Source organism: Phalaenopsis equestris, unplaced genomic scaffold, assembly GCF_001263595.1.
Source record: "Phalaenopsis equestris unplaced genomic scaffold, ASM126359v1 Scaffold000025, whole genome shotgun sequence".
Lineage (NCBI taxonomy): Eukaryota > Viridiplantae > Streptophyta > Magnoliopsida > Asparagales > Orchidaceae > Phalaenopsis > Phalaenopsis equestris.
In genome coordinates, this window is record NW_018164467.1 from 695780 (window position 1) to 711132 (window position 15353).

Here is a 15353-nt window from a genome sequence, read left to right on the forward strand (position 1 = left end):
AGGTGGATCATCAGAAATAATTAATGTGGCCTATGCTGCTAAGACCAAAGGGAAGGGGCCAGTGCAGTGCTACAACTACAAGAAATTTGGTCATATTGCACGGAATTGTGAAAATAAAGTATGTAATTATTGCAAACAAAAGAGACATACTCTTACAGAGTGCCCATCACGACCCCAAAATCGCAAACCACAAGCACTTCATGCCCGGGTACCCGACAATCCTGCCTCGACTTCTACTGTTGCTGGCAATAATCAATCCACTGTCACACCCTATATGGTTCAACAGATGATTCTCTCTGCATTTTCTGCTCTCGGTCTTCAAGGGAAAGGTAAAACTATTTCTACGATTACTTCTCCTTGGTTTGTTGATTTAGGCGCCACAAATCATATGACTAGCACTGCTGAGTTATTGCATAACCAACGATCGTACACTGGTACTCAACATATTCAGGTTGCCAATGGAAATAATATTTCAATTACGACAGTTGGTGATATTAATTTATTCTTCAAACATGTTTTAGTTTCTCCTAAATTATCTACTAACTTACTCTCTGTTGGTCAAATTGTGGATAATAACTGTGAAGTACATTTTCTCGTGATGGTTGTATTGTGCATGATCAAGTGTCGGGGAAGGTGATAGCGAAGGGGCCTAAAGTGGGCAGACTGTTTCCATTACAATTTACTGCTCAGAATATTTCATTAGCATCTTCAGTTGTTGAGAATAAGACAGACATCTGACATAAAAGACTAGGCCATCCAAATGATATGGTGTTGAAGCATTTACATAAAAGTGGTGTTTTTTGTTCTGCAGATAAGAATTTAGTAGTTGATTGTTCTGTTTGTAAACTTGGAAAAACCAGTCGTGCCAACGAATATTTTGACATTATTCATAGTGATGTTTGGGGAATTACACCTGTTAATTCACATGCTCAATATAGATATTTTGTGACATTTATTGATGATTACAGTCGATTTACTTGGATTTATTTTTTACGTGTCAAAACAGAAGTATTTACTGTATTCCAAACATTTTTAGCATATGTTGAAGCTCAGTTCTCCGCTCGCATTAAAACCTACGTTCTGACAATGGCGGTGAATACATGTGTCATGAGTTTCAAACATTTCTTCAGAACAAAGGGATTGTTTCACAACGTTCATGTCCCTATACACCGCAGCAAAATGAAGTTACTAAACGAAAAAATCGACATCTATTGGATACCGTGCGCACATTACTGATAGAATCTTCTGTTCCAGCTAAATTTTGGACTGAAGCTCTATCTATTGCAGTTTATCTCATTAATCGCTTACTATCTCAACAATTGAAGTATGAGTTTCCCTATTATCGAATTTTTGATAAACACCCTTATTATCATACGCTACATACTTTCAGATGTGTTTGCTTTGTTTCATCCACCTGCTCATGAGCGTCATAAATTGGCAGCACAGTCAGACAGATGTGCCTTTATGGGGTATAGTCCTAATCATAAAAGTTTTGTGTGTTGTGATTCGATTAATAGTCGATGACATATTTCTCGAAATGTGATTTTCTTTGAACATGAATATTACTTTCAACATCATATGTCCACATCAGATACAGTTATACTTCCAAAATTTGATAATTCTTCTGCTGATAAACGGTTCAAGCCAGACATTGTCTACACACGACGTCTGCCCCCTTCACCTTCAATCCTCCCCGACCCTGATCCAGAAATTGCTCCACTAAGTATTCGACGACCACCCCGCCGTATCCGTCCTCCAGATAGATATGGATATTCTGCAATTTTAACTAATACTACTGCCGCTACCTCTTATTTTCAAGCTGCTAAACAGACTTGCTGGGTCAAAGCCATGAAAGAGGAACTTCAGACACTTCAAGACAATCACACCTGGGATATTGTTTCATGTCCTACAGGTGTTAAACCCATTGGTTGTAAATGAGTTTATTCTCTTAAACTCCGATCTGATGGCTCTCTTGACAGATATAAGACAAGATTGGTAGCTCTTGGCAATCGACAGGAATACGGGATCGATTATGACGAAACATTTGCACCTGTGGCTAAAATGACAACTGTCCGATTGATGTTATCTATTGCTGCATCTAAAGGCTGGTTCTTAAAGCAAATGGATGTTAATAATGCATTCTTACATGGGGATCTCAAAGAAGACGTCTATATGACTCCTCCTCCAGGCTTATTTTCTACACCCTCACATGATGTTTGTAAGCTCAAACGGTCCCTATACGGTTTGAAATAGGCTCCACGGGCCTGGTTTGAAAAAATTTCACAATATCCTTCTTAGCTTCTCTTTTATTCAAAGTTAGTATGATTTATCATTATTTCTTTGCAAGACTAACAAGGGAATTGTTTTGTTACTAGTATATGTTGATTATATTGTCATCACAGGATCTGATAATCAATTGATGTCTCGGCTACAGAAACGTCTTCAGTGTTCTTTTCATATGAAAGATTTAGGGTCATTAACTTATTTCTTAGAACTCGAGGTTCACTCTTCTGCCGCTAGTATTTTTCTTCATCAACACAACTATACAAAGGGACTCATTGTTTTGGCTGGTTTTCAAGATGGTCGCTCTATTGATACCCCTTTGGAGGTAAATGTCAAATATCAACAGAATGATAGTGACTTTCTATCTGAACCATCTCTATATAGACAACTGGTTGACAGACTCAATTATCTGATTATTATGCGTCTTGATATTTCATTTGCTGTGCAACAAATTAGTCAATTTATGCAAGCCCCCACACATTTTTATTTAGCTACCGTTTGACGTATTATTTGCTATTTGAAAGGTACTTCTCATCGTGGTTTGTTCTTTTCTGCAAAGTCTCCTATCACCTTAATGCCTATAGTGATGCCGATTGGACTGGTTGTTTTGATACACGCCGATCTATTACTGGATGGTGCATGTTTCTCGGCAACTCTTTAATCTCTTGGAAGAGCAAGAAACAAGATCGAGTGTCTAAGTCATCTACTGAATCAGAATATCGTGCTATGTCCTTTGCTTGTTCTGAAATGATTTGGCTTCGTGGCGTGCTTGCTGAGCTTGGTTTTCCTTAGCTTGAGTCTACTTCTCTTCTTCATGCAGATAATACTGCTATCCAGATTACTGCTAATCCCGTCTTTCATGAACGCACGAAACACATTGAAGTGGATTGTCATTCCATTCGAGAAGCCTATGAAGATGGTGTAGAGGGTAAGAGGGTGTTATATCTCTTCCTCATATCACTTCTGATCTTCAAACGACTGATATATTTACTAAATCTCTTTCTCGACAGCGTCATCTGTTTTTTGTCAGCAAATTGATGCTTCTTGACCAGCCAACATCAATTTGAAGGGGGATATCAATCGGATATCAATCAGGAAAATACTGCAGAGAAGGAAATATTATATTTGCACGGATTCTCTCATTTTAGTTGAATATTTAGATTATGAATATGTATTAATGAAGTTACTTAAATTAGATTTTACTGAATATTATGTACCTAAAATAGATTGTACAAACTACTATTTATTGGAATGAAAACAAAGGAAAAAGGCATTCAGCCTATTTGCTCAAAAGATTGTCAGGACAAGCTCAACTAGTGCTAATGCAAATTAATAGCATGTTGCATAAAATTTCACAAATATACAAAACTTCATAGATCATTAAGCCTTAATTTAGGCAATTGTTTTGTTACAACAAACTGAAAATACTAAAAATGTAGAGCCCATGGTTCAATGGAGATTGAATGTTTGATGTGATCTGTGACTTGTTTTTTGGCCCATTTATCAATATTAAGTTTCAACAGTTTAAAAGTAACTCCCACTATAGATACACATAGTTTAGTGGCTCTTGATGCTTGATATTTGCTAATGTTGAAATGTCTAGTGTGAATGTTGACTGATGTAGAATCCTCTCACATAAGGGGTTGATTGTGAAGGCACACAAGAGTGTTAGATTGGATCCAACATAAGATAGGTGACAAATATGCAAGTTGAAACACCAAGTAGTTGACTCAATATAGCTTTAAGCTTTCAAATTGAAAATGAATTTGATTATTGGTGTATATACCTGAACCTCGGCCCCTTTGTTATTCTACACTAACTGTTAGCATTCGAGTTCGATTTGATTTAGTTTTTTCTACTTGATTAATCATTTAATTAATATGTAAATTCTTTCTCATACCATGAAAGTACTTTAATGCTCAACTATTTTGTGGGTTTAGCTGGTTGGATTGGCAATGATGTTGTATCAGTTGTCATTGGTGACAGCGAGCCTTACTTCAGTTTTAGTGGAAGGGTACGTTTCCTTTTTCAAGCTAAATAACATGTTTAAAAAATCATTTTTGCTTATTTCCTACATTTTAAATGTCACCAGGAAATAAGTCATCTCCGCGCTATGGCTGTTCTTATGACAATTGTAATGATTATTTCCATCCTTTCTTCAATAGCCATTGTTCGTCGCATCCTCATGGCAACTTCTGTTCTGAAGGTAAGCATGCTTGTCACAAAACTGGTTCTGATACTTCTGATATGTTTCTGTTACATATCCTCATTTTTTCCATTAAAGACACAAATATCAATGTAAAATTTGAATTTTTTTGAAATGCTGACAAAACGAAGTTACTCTCTGTTGCGGTCATGTTAGTCAATCCACTCTGTTCAATCTTCTAAAAAATCACGTGCCAATCTTGACCTGGCAGACTGGTTTCCTTTTGGGGCATTTTCATACATACCACATAATTTTTATATAGTTACATATCTAACAACTAAATCTTAATATTTACATTCATAACACTCCAATTTTTAACATCACATAAAAAAAATACCACTTTACTGACTTTTTAAAAGTCAAGTGCATCTTTTTATGCATAGGCTTATAGTACCAAGGTGTTAAAAATGTGAAATATCAAACATTGTGTTAGATATGCAAATTTATAAGAATTGTATGACACGTATGTAAAGTTCCCTTTTTTTTTTTTGTGCAGGTAGCTGCAAAGGTTATTGGTGAGGTTCAGGCCCTCATTGTTTTTCCAGTTTTCCCATATGCGATTCTTGCAATCTTCTATATGTTCTGGTTTTCTGCTGCAATGCATCTTTTCAGTTCTGGCCATATCACCAAGAATGATTGCAATGCTAATTGCTGCTCATTTGATCTCAAATCCAATCAAGTTTCTTGTGCTGGCTGTTGTGGCTATAGAATCCATTATACTTCACATATTGCAGCTGCTATCTTATTTCACCTATTTGGATTTTTTTGGGCTACTCAATTTATTATTGCATGCTCGGCGACAGTCATTGCGGGATCTGTTGCTTCGTATTATTGGGCTCATGGTGAAGTATCGGTGAGTGCAATCTTTTATATTTTTATGTGCACTAAAGATATGTGTGTGCCAGGCTCATGTCTAATCGCGCAAATTATTTGGGATATTATCTTGATTGGAGCTGCATCTTAGGATCTTAGGTTCACCTTAATTTCAAATGTTGAGGAACCTTGGTATGAATTAGAATTTGTACAAAAGTCTTTGCTAAAAATAAATTCAACATCCAAAATGCGCCATATATGAATGCGAGTGATTTTTGACAGTAATGATGAACTAAGTTGTTGCAATTAATATAAATCATACATTTGGAAGTAGGAATATATTACCTCTATATATGCGTCGGCCCTTCCTGGACCAGCTGAAAACAGCGGAGTCGACCCACATACGGGCCGGTCTTGGCGACAAGGAGTGGGGCGAACAAGGGGAGCCGCAGAAGAAGGAAAAGGGAAGGGTGGGGTCCACTAGGTCCATAATCACCAATGCAAGGAGGAGAAATTAAAAGAGTTTGAAGTGAAAGTTAGGAGAGAGTTTTTGAAATGGTGGGAGGGGATTCTGTTAAGGGAAGAACCTAAGATTTGCTTTCTTTCATGCATGTTTTAGTGTGATGACTGTTTTCTTTTCTTTTTGTGGTGTTCCTATCGACGTCTAGGGTGTGGGAGAGCCGATCTACCTCTTGAAAGTAGATCATCCTTGTATCTTGCTTGTTTTTCTTTATTTTTGTAAGAGCAACCTTTGTTTTTGTTTCTTTCACTTATCTATTGTCGTTTCATCGTGGTTTGTTCGTTGATTTTGCTTTCAAGGCGTATAAAATTGGTATCAGAGCATAAATATTGGTGGGATGACAACAAAGAAAGTTGATGTGTTAGAAAGTGAGATAGAGTAAATCTCATGGGGAATGGAGAAAAGGTTCTCTACCATAGAGGACAGATTTTCTCCTATTGAAAGTCGAATGAATAATGTATTTGAAGGCATAAGAGAAATGCGATAGATAATAAAAAAGCTCATGGAGATGCAATCCAAAGCCGTGCTGACTGCTCCAGTTGCAAACCTTAACCAAGGGTTGTTCAGCGAATCATTGACCAGGTCAAAAAGAAAGGAGATCGAGCGAGAAGACAACGAAAAAGACATCATCTACCTTCAATAGTGTCCCCCTAAGACTCCAAGAGGAGGGAGAGTGGAGACTTCGATGAAGGAGGATAGACCGAAAATTGGAGAAGGGATGGTGGAAGGAGCATGGAAGAGCATGATGAAGGGGGGAATCGGGAGTGGGATATGTTATGACCACAGGAGAGAGTTTCACCCTAGATGCATGGGGGGAAATTCCGGAGGGAGAGGAAGTTGCGGAGATGCAAGGGTTAGGAAACTGAAGATGTCAATCTTTGAAGGGGAGAATGCACATGGATGGGTGTATCGGGTGGAGTGATATTTTCCGATCACCAGGTTGACTGAGGAAGAGAAGCTCATGACAACATGATTATGCATAGAGGGGAAGGCTTTAGCATGGTTCCAGTGGATGGAGACAGTATCTGATATACTCATGGGTGGAGTTTAAGGATTTCTTATGGAGTACCGAGAGAAGTTCGAGCTCTTGTCAGGGAGGTTGAGAGGATTTCTGAAGCAGGCTTGGAAGGGAACTTCTTAAAAGTCCTGGAGCTCGACATATGAGTGACCATCTGCCCCTTGAGACCATGAGGATTGAGGGAAATGGAGCTCGCCCAGATGATGGAGGACAAGAAACAAGTGAAGAAGACCAGTAGAGGCAACAATACTAGAGGATTCTACAAGAGCACCTTGACAGCCTTGACATCGAGGACCCAAATGTTGTCATTTCAGAACAAGACGCCGAAGGAGAAGAATACAGGAGCCCGCCCTGAGGGTAGTTTCAAGAGCCTCACAGATGTAGAAGTGTAAGATAAAAGAACAAAATAATTATGTTATCGCTGTGATGAGAAATAAACCCATGACACCGTTGCAAGGAGCGCGCCCTGCAAACTCTGTTAGTCAGGAGGAGGATACAGAAAGTGAGGGATCAGAAGATGATGCAATGGAGGAGCATCTACTTTTGGATGTGGCGGAGGTGTCTCTCAGTTCAGTGGTGGGACTTATCTCGAATCACACCATGAAGGTGAGGGGATGGATCTAAGAACAATCGATTGTGATATTACTGGATAGTGGGGCCACACAACTTTATCTGAAATTAGGTTGTGGAGAAGCTAGAGTTGAAGTTAGTGACTAAAAGGAGCTTTCACATCATGATGGGGATAGGGAAGATGGAGAAAAGTCAGAGAATTTGCAAGGGATTGGTTCTGCCACTAGATGACCTACAGGTGGTGGAAAACTTCCTTTAGATTTGGGCAGCACATATGTGATCTTGGGGATGAAATGACTGTGAACATTGAAAGAGATGAAGGTGGATTTAAAGTCCTTGACGATGGAATTCTAAGTGGAGGGTAGGAAGGTGGTGCAGAGAGATGCTAGCTTGTGCAAAACCATGATGTCACAGCGTATTGAAGAGATTCGAGATTCAGAGTTGACAGAGTTTTCAGAAGTGTCCAACAGCTCCTATAGCAGCTTACGAATGTCTTTTAGTAGCCAAATGGGTTATCTTTTTTGAGAGAGCACAAACACGCTATTAAATTGAAGGAGGGTGTTCCCTCATCAGCGTTAGACCATACATGTACCCCCAGATTCAGAAGGATGAGTACACACGCTTACCGGTATTAGTACTTACAGATTTCAATAAACCATTTGTGGTGGAGACGGATGCGTCACGATACGGATTGGGAGCAATGCTCTTGCAGGATCCGCAGTTGATTGCCTACTTCAGCTAGGTTCTTAGCAAGACTTAAGTCAGTATATGAATGTCTTGGTCATTCAAAAGTGGCGACCTAATGGCGGCCTTACCTGTTGGGATGTCATTTTTTGGTTAGAACAGATCAGAGGAGTTTAAATTATCTTTTGGAGCAACAAATGGTGACCATGGAGCATCAGAGATGACTATCCAAGCTACTGGGATATGATTTCGAGAGTACATTTACTGACCAGGATTAGAGAGCAAGACAGCTGACGCACTGTCGAAAAATGTGGAGGAACCCACATTAATGGCCCTATTGGTACCCTTGGTCCTAGATTGGGAAGCCTTGAGACATCAGAGCGAAAGGGAGTAGCTGAGGAAGATACGAGTCGAAGTACTATAGGATATGAACAATCATCCAAGATATGCATTAAGGAGACGACAACTGCTCAACTATGGGTGATTCGTGCTACCCAAGTCGTCAAAGTATATTTCCAAATTATTACAAAAGTTTCTTGGCAATGCGATCGGGGAACATTTAGGGGTGCAGAAGACCTACAATCGTCTGACAACGGAGCTTTATTGTAGCACTTTGTTTATAAACGAAGTAATGAAAAAAGCTATCCCAAACAAACCTTAAAGCTCTAAATTCCATGGTCTGCCGCGTGACTTTAACAGCAGACTTTGTCTTCTTTTAGTTGTTTTAATTAGGAACCATTGAGGCTACAAATACCAAATAAATCCTTGGGACATTGTCACCTTTTTAGTAATTGGAGGCAACAATTAAAGAAAAAGATTATTCTAAACCGGTAAGCAACCATCACCACACGTTTGAATTCGTGCTAAATCAACCTAATAGAGAACACATCATTATCATAAATATTTTTCTTCAATATACCCCAAAAAGAGAAATTGAACTTCATAATAAGATCACTTCTAGATAAATTAAATGGAACCTTCTAAAATCATTTGTTTAGTCGATGATTCATATGAGTATATACACCGTTTTCCATCATGGAGGATTCATGAAATTGAGTTAATTGCCCTATGTTTAGAATAAGGAAAATGATGAGGATCATTTCTAAACTATAATAAGACACGTGAGCATTTAAATGTTACATTTCGTTACTGTTATTCATAGCTTGCTTGATTTTGCTTGATTTGTGTTTTTCTTCTTCAGCAAGAGGTTCCATTTCTTCCAGTTTTTGCTTCCATGAAACGTCTCATGCGGTACAACCTTGGATCAGTTGCTCTCGGTTCTTTGGTGGTGTCTATTGTCGAGTCGATACGATTTATACTCGAGTCCCTTCGCCGCAGATTGAAGCTCGTGAATACTGTTCCTGTTAGCAGGATAGAGAAAATGACATTGTTTTCATCAAATTGTTTTCTTGGATGTATAGATTGGATCTTGAGGTCTGTTAACAGGAGTGCATACATCATGGTAATTTTTGAAGATTTTACTGTGTTAATGTGAAATTTTTGTTTTGTTTTTTTTATTCTTGTGAATTATTCCATACAGATTGCTATTACTGGGAAAGGATTCTGTAAAGCCTCTTCAATTGCAACAGGTCTAATAATGAATAATATTTTGCGGATAGGGAAAGTGAATGTCATTGGTGATATTATTCTATTTCTTGGAAAGTTATGTGTTAGCCTCTTCTGTGCCCTGTTTGCGTTCCTTATGTTGGACACTTACAAATATAAATCTGCCCATAATAGGATCTCTTCTCCTTTGTTCCCTGTTCTGGTAAGATTTCCGTACTTAGCTTGCCTTTTATTCACTCTTAATATGATTAAATATCTGTAATTTCTTTTCTGAATTTCTTTGAAGTGCCATTGTTTTGTTCCCTAAATAAACTGATAAAGATTCTTGCAAATTGCTTTGAAGCGCTTTCAAATTTTGATTTTGATATAGCCCGGGAGTACTGCATGCTGAAAAAGTCTAGAATCGCGATTCCTGAATGCTGAAAAGTTGGCAGATGTGTCTGGTTGGTAGTTTTGATAACTTGTGTATTTTATTGTGATAATTGTTTTTATGTATTTAATTTGATGCATTGTTTGAAATTAATTTTGGTTTGTACTAGAGCTACTATAGGGGTAATTAGGGTAATGCAGCCTTCCTGTGCTTCATCTGATGAATGCGGGCAAAAATGTTTGTCCATAAAATTAACATTAAGATGTTAACTTAGAATATAAGTACTCATAAACAAATTAATAGAAGCAGTAGATATTATGGTTCATAGGAAGAAAAATATTTTATACTTTCAAGTAACTAAATCAGTTTCCATAAATTGTTAATGAGATTGATAACTTAGGTTTTAAACTTTGGTAGTTAGGTAGGAGTCGTACTAGAAGTGGTGTAGGCGTAATTATAGATAAGAGTTTGAAAGATAATGCTGCAAAAATTAATAGAATTGAAAATAAAATTATAAGTCTAAAGATTATTGTTGATACTAAGATTCTTAATATTATAAATGTTTATGCTCCTCCAGTAATTTTGAATATATTTTCAAAAGAAATATTTTGAAATGACCTAAAATAATTAATACAAATGATTTCTCTTGAAGAAAGAATTGTTATTGGTGGAGATTTAAAAAGACATATTAGTGAAGTGGTAGAAGATTTTAGAAGCATTCATGGTGGCTATGATTTTAAGTGACTAATGAGGAAGGTTGAGTCATATTAAATTTTATTTTAGCTTATGATTTTATTGCTAATATTTTATTTAAGAAAATAGATGGACATATTATCAGTTATAAGAAATGCTCTAATAAAACACAATTGATTCTTCTTTTGGGAAAAAATAGTTCACCGAGATTGTAAAGATTGTAAGGTCATTCAAAGTGAAAGTTTAAATATTCAATATCGAATTTTAGATTTTCAGATGAGGGAATATAAAAATATAATGAAATATCATCATTGAATTAGATGGTGACACTTAAAAGGCGGAAGTATTTTGATGAGTTCTAGAAAAAGAAAGTATTGATATTGCTTATATTCATGTCATTAATGATATGTATACTAGAGTTGTTACTTATATCTAAACATAAGGAGGATTGACCTAATATTTTTCTATTTCAGTTGGATTACATTAGAGATCGACTTTAGCCTCTGTTTGGTCGGCAACATTAGGAGTGTAATGCATTCCTAATGCAGGGAATTTAAAAATATGTAAGGATTTAAAGTTCAGTGTAAAATAGCATTGTATTTGAAATTGAGCTCTTAGCTCATTTTCTCTAAATTTGGAATTCGACCGAATTTAAAACACAATGTAAACTGATGTCTGTCTCTGCCAACCATCGTCGTTAGTGGGCCACTACTCTCGGTAGTCACCGAGTGCCATTGCAGCTAGCCACGACCACCACCTACCACAGACAGCCACCCGCTGGTCATTACCGCCGGCCACTATCCAACAGACAGCTATCAACCACTCTTTAGAATGCTGGCTACAGGTTGTTGCCACCGATGCTAGTCACGACCGCCACTAGCATACACATTACTTTGAAATATATTGTTTTTATTTTACTTCAGAAAAAAAAAGAAATCATTCATTTATTTTACATCAAACTAAACAACTCAAAAGTATTTTAAATACAATACATTACTCCTGTATTGTATTCATTTTACGCTGCATTATTTTTTCAGCAAATCAAGCAATCACTTTAAGTCCATACCTTTTTGCTTTAGTTATGGATGTTCTTATTGGACATTTACATGAGGATGTACCTTGTTGTATGTTTTCGCTGATGATATCCTTCTTGTGGATAAAACTAGAGAGTTCAAGAAAAGCATGATTTATTGAGGTCAACTTTAGAATCTAAAGACTTTCATTTGAGTAGATCTAAAGTTGAATACATGGGTTGAATACATGGAATGTAATCATGGAATGTAATTTTAGTAGTAGTAGATCTAGTGGTGGGGTTGTAACAATCAGTGATCGGGCCATCAAAGGGAGTGCATGTTTTAGATATCTCGGGTCTATTATTCAAAATGATGGTGATATAGATGGGGATATTATTATTAGAATTCAATTTGGATGGTTGAAGTGGAGGAATGCATTGAACCTATTGTGTAATAGAAAAGTACCGCTTATACTAGAAAGAAAAAGTTTATAAGATGGTGGTGAGACCTACAATGCTTTATCATGTAGAATGTTGACCTTTAAAAGAGAAGCATAAAATTAAGTTAAACTATTTGCTAAGATGAGAATGTCCAGGTGGATGAGTGGCTTTACACTTAGAGACAAAATATGAAATGAATTATGCATGTGAAAGGGTTGGAGTAGCTCTAATGACAAACAAGATTAGAGAGAGTCGCCTTAGATATTTTGGTCGTGTTAAACGTCGACCATCTGATAACCATGTTAGAAGAGTAGATATTTTAAATTTGATTTATGTTAAGAAATGTAGAGTTAGACCTAAAAGGACTTGCACGTGTATAAAAAATGATAGTATGTTAGAACTAATGCAAAATATGAGAAAAAACATTTATTTAGCCAAACCCACTTAGTAGGATAAAGGGTTCTTGTTATTGTAATGCATTTGGAGATGTATATATATCTTTTTTTTTGTACAATGAAAAAACAATAAAAATTCTCGGGGTTTTATTTTCTACACTTGATATAAACTAAATAATAGAAAACAGAAACACAAAAATAGATTGCATTATATGATAAACTATGTAAAAATAAAAGGGTTTAATTGTACTTCAGCATTTGATTAATTAAGTGAAATAGATACTGGAATGCAAGAAAATTGCCATGAATCTCTTTGCCAACTCCATCCATAATCTGAGTTATGAGTTCATATTTTATGTAGAAAGCACTTCACAGGCACTAAATTCAAGAGGCATTTACTGACATGCCACTCAATTCTCATGTATTTACATATCTAACATCTAAACTTCACTTTTTACATACATGCCACCTTACCCACCTTACCTATGCATGAAAACCTATGCATGAAATGTTTTATTTCACAATTTAAAAGTTAATATAGTGATATTTTATATGTGATATGAAAGGTTTTGAATGGTATAAATATAAACAAAATAAAATTTAGTTGTTTGATATGTAAATACATTAGAATTGTATAGTATTTATGTAAATGCCCCATGCACATCAAATTACCATTTAATCAAAACACTCATGTATCATTCATTCAATTCAGGTATGCTGGGGACTGGGCTACATCGTCGCAACACTTTTCTTTTCAGTCGTCGAGATGTCTATCGACACCGTCATCCTCTCCTTCTGCCAGGATGCCGACGAGCACCAAGGTAGTGCTCAATATGCCCCTCCCTTGCTCATGGAGACTCTTGACGGCCAAGCCGAGATGCAGAGACTAACCCAGGGAACTTGAACTACTTCTCGTCTTCAACTTACATATTTTGAGCATTTTTTCTTGGCAGAATCAAAGTTTCCCGAAAATTTCTCATCATTGTTGTTGTTGGCTTCTTTCCTTGGGCTTGTGAGGGTGCTCATGCTTTTTTTGCAGCATTGCTCAGATTCAAGGCATCTCATAGCATGTCTTTTTTGGCGCTTCTTTTTTTTTTTGGTTAAATTGTCAATGTTTATCAACTGTAAGAATTGCACGTATTAGTAATGGTAATGCAGATTATTAAAGTTAGTAATTCCAAGTTAATGTAATTTGTTATTTATAATCGGTTTGTGTAATTCAGCATTTGAATGTATGGATGTTGCTGATGCAGAGTATGGTTGCTGTTTGATAGTTGAATCTAAATGCTTTGTAAGTTTTTTTTTTTTTTTGGGATAATTACATAGGTCACCCAACATATTGATAATTACAAATTAACCGCTCAGGTGATTTTTTCGAACTATCTTACTCATGTATTTACACGTGTCATGATGGAATTATTGAAAATTTGATAAAAAATGAAATATATGGGTTGGAATATTACCATTAATTTTGATATTTGAGTGAAGATTTGAAAAATGGATGAAAGATGGTGTGATTTGTAAATAGTGAATTTTGAGTGTACTGTTTTGTAATTGACCCTATTTTTTAAAAGTGCCACTTTTTGGTTTTTAAGGTTATGCTGTGTATAAATTTTGTAATTATTGGAAAATTTGGTAAATAAATAGCTTGGTTGATGAAAGAGAAATATCAAAATCATTTTTGAACTGTTTGGGTTATAAATGCGTTCAATTTAGTTTTTTTTTTTTTTTATATAAATTTGAAATGAAATAATCTAGTTGTATTTGATTTATAGATTATTTTGGATTAGAGGAATAAAAGGATTAGTTTGGGATAAAATGACGCTGAAAATAGTTTATGATTCATTTATTTACATCTTTTATGATAAAAACTTCACAAATTAAGAAAATGTTTAGTTAGATATATAAATATAAATCTAGGTGTTATAAATATAAATATGTAGGGATTGATTGGTATGTATGTAAATGTTCCTAAAAGTAATTGTAGAACTTGATGTGTCATCAATCTATTTTTATCATATCTAGATGCATTGAGTAGGAAACATTTCAAATTCAAAATCTTACAGGTTTTGATTTTCAACAAGTTTATAGTCAAGCTGAGCATTTAACAAGACGAGCCTAATGAGATCAAGTGATTTAAATAGAGTTCAAATGAGCTTAGATCAAACACTTTGCGCAATCAAAGACATTGGTGCATCACATAGAAGGCTAAATAATCATAAAATTTTGCATACTAAGTGATTCGATTAGAGTACAAATGAGCTTAGATTAAACACGTTGCGTAGTCAAAGACATTGGTGCATCAATTATAAGGCTAAACAATCATAAAATTTTACATGCTTATTGTCAAATTGGCTGGCTAAACGAGAAAAATAAACGAGCCTACAATCATTTAATTCTAAAGCTTAAATATTGTAAAAATTACACATGATTAAGAAAATCAATAGACTGATTAATAACGTGTTTTAGGAGGTTAAATAAATGCACCAAAATGCCCCACTAAAAATTACAAATAAATCTCCATTTTCACTCGAAGGATAGACAAGAAGAGAGTGAGTTGATTACTAAAATTTAACTCTTAAAACACTATCGATTACCACAAATCACTTACCAACTTCAGTTGTTATAAACTCCAACTATAATTTTCATAAAAAAATTAGTAACTCTGCTATGCATGTTATAACTACTAACTTCAGTTTTTGTAGCCCAATCATGAATGTTGTAGCCAAAACTACAATCATAAAATTATGATCGTCTATTTTTGTTCTCTAATTTAAGAGAA

The 15353-nt window shown here is 35.7% G+C and overlaps 1 protein-coding gene across 1 annotated transcript in view; it reads left to right on the forward strand.

The window, feature by feature from the left end:
• The window catches only part of LOC110018571 (choline transporter-like protein 2), a 20500-nt gene extending 6671 nt beyond the window's left edge, over nt 1–13829 (forward strand). The window contains exons 5-10 of the mRNA XM_020715920.1: nt 4224–4297; nt 4376–4489; nt 4986–5342; nt 9296–9556; nt 9635–9862; nt 13284–13829. Of these exons, the coding sequence (XP_020571579.1) occupies nt 4224–4297; nt 4376–4489; nt 4986–5342; nt 9296–9556; nt 9635–9862; nt 13284–13475 (1226 nt within the window). The 3' untranslated portion in view covers nt 13476–13829. The remainder of the gene's footprint in view (nt 1–4223; nt 4298–4375; nt 4490–4985; nt 5343–9295; nt 9557–9634; nt 9863–13283) is intronic.
• The last annotated feature ends 1524 nt before the right edge of the window (nt 13830–15353 follow it).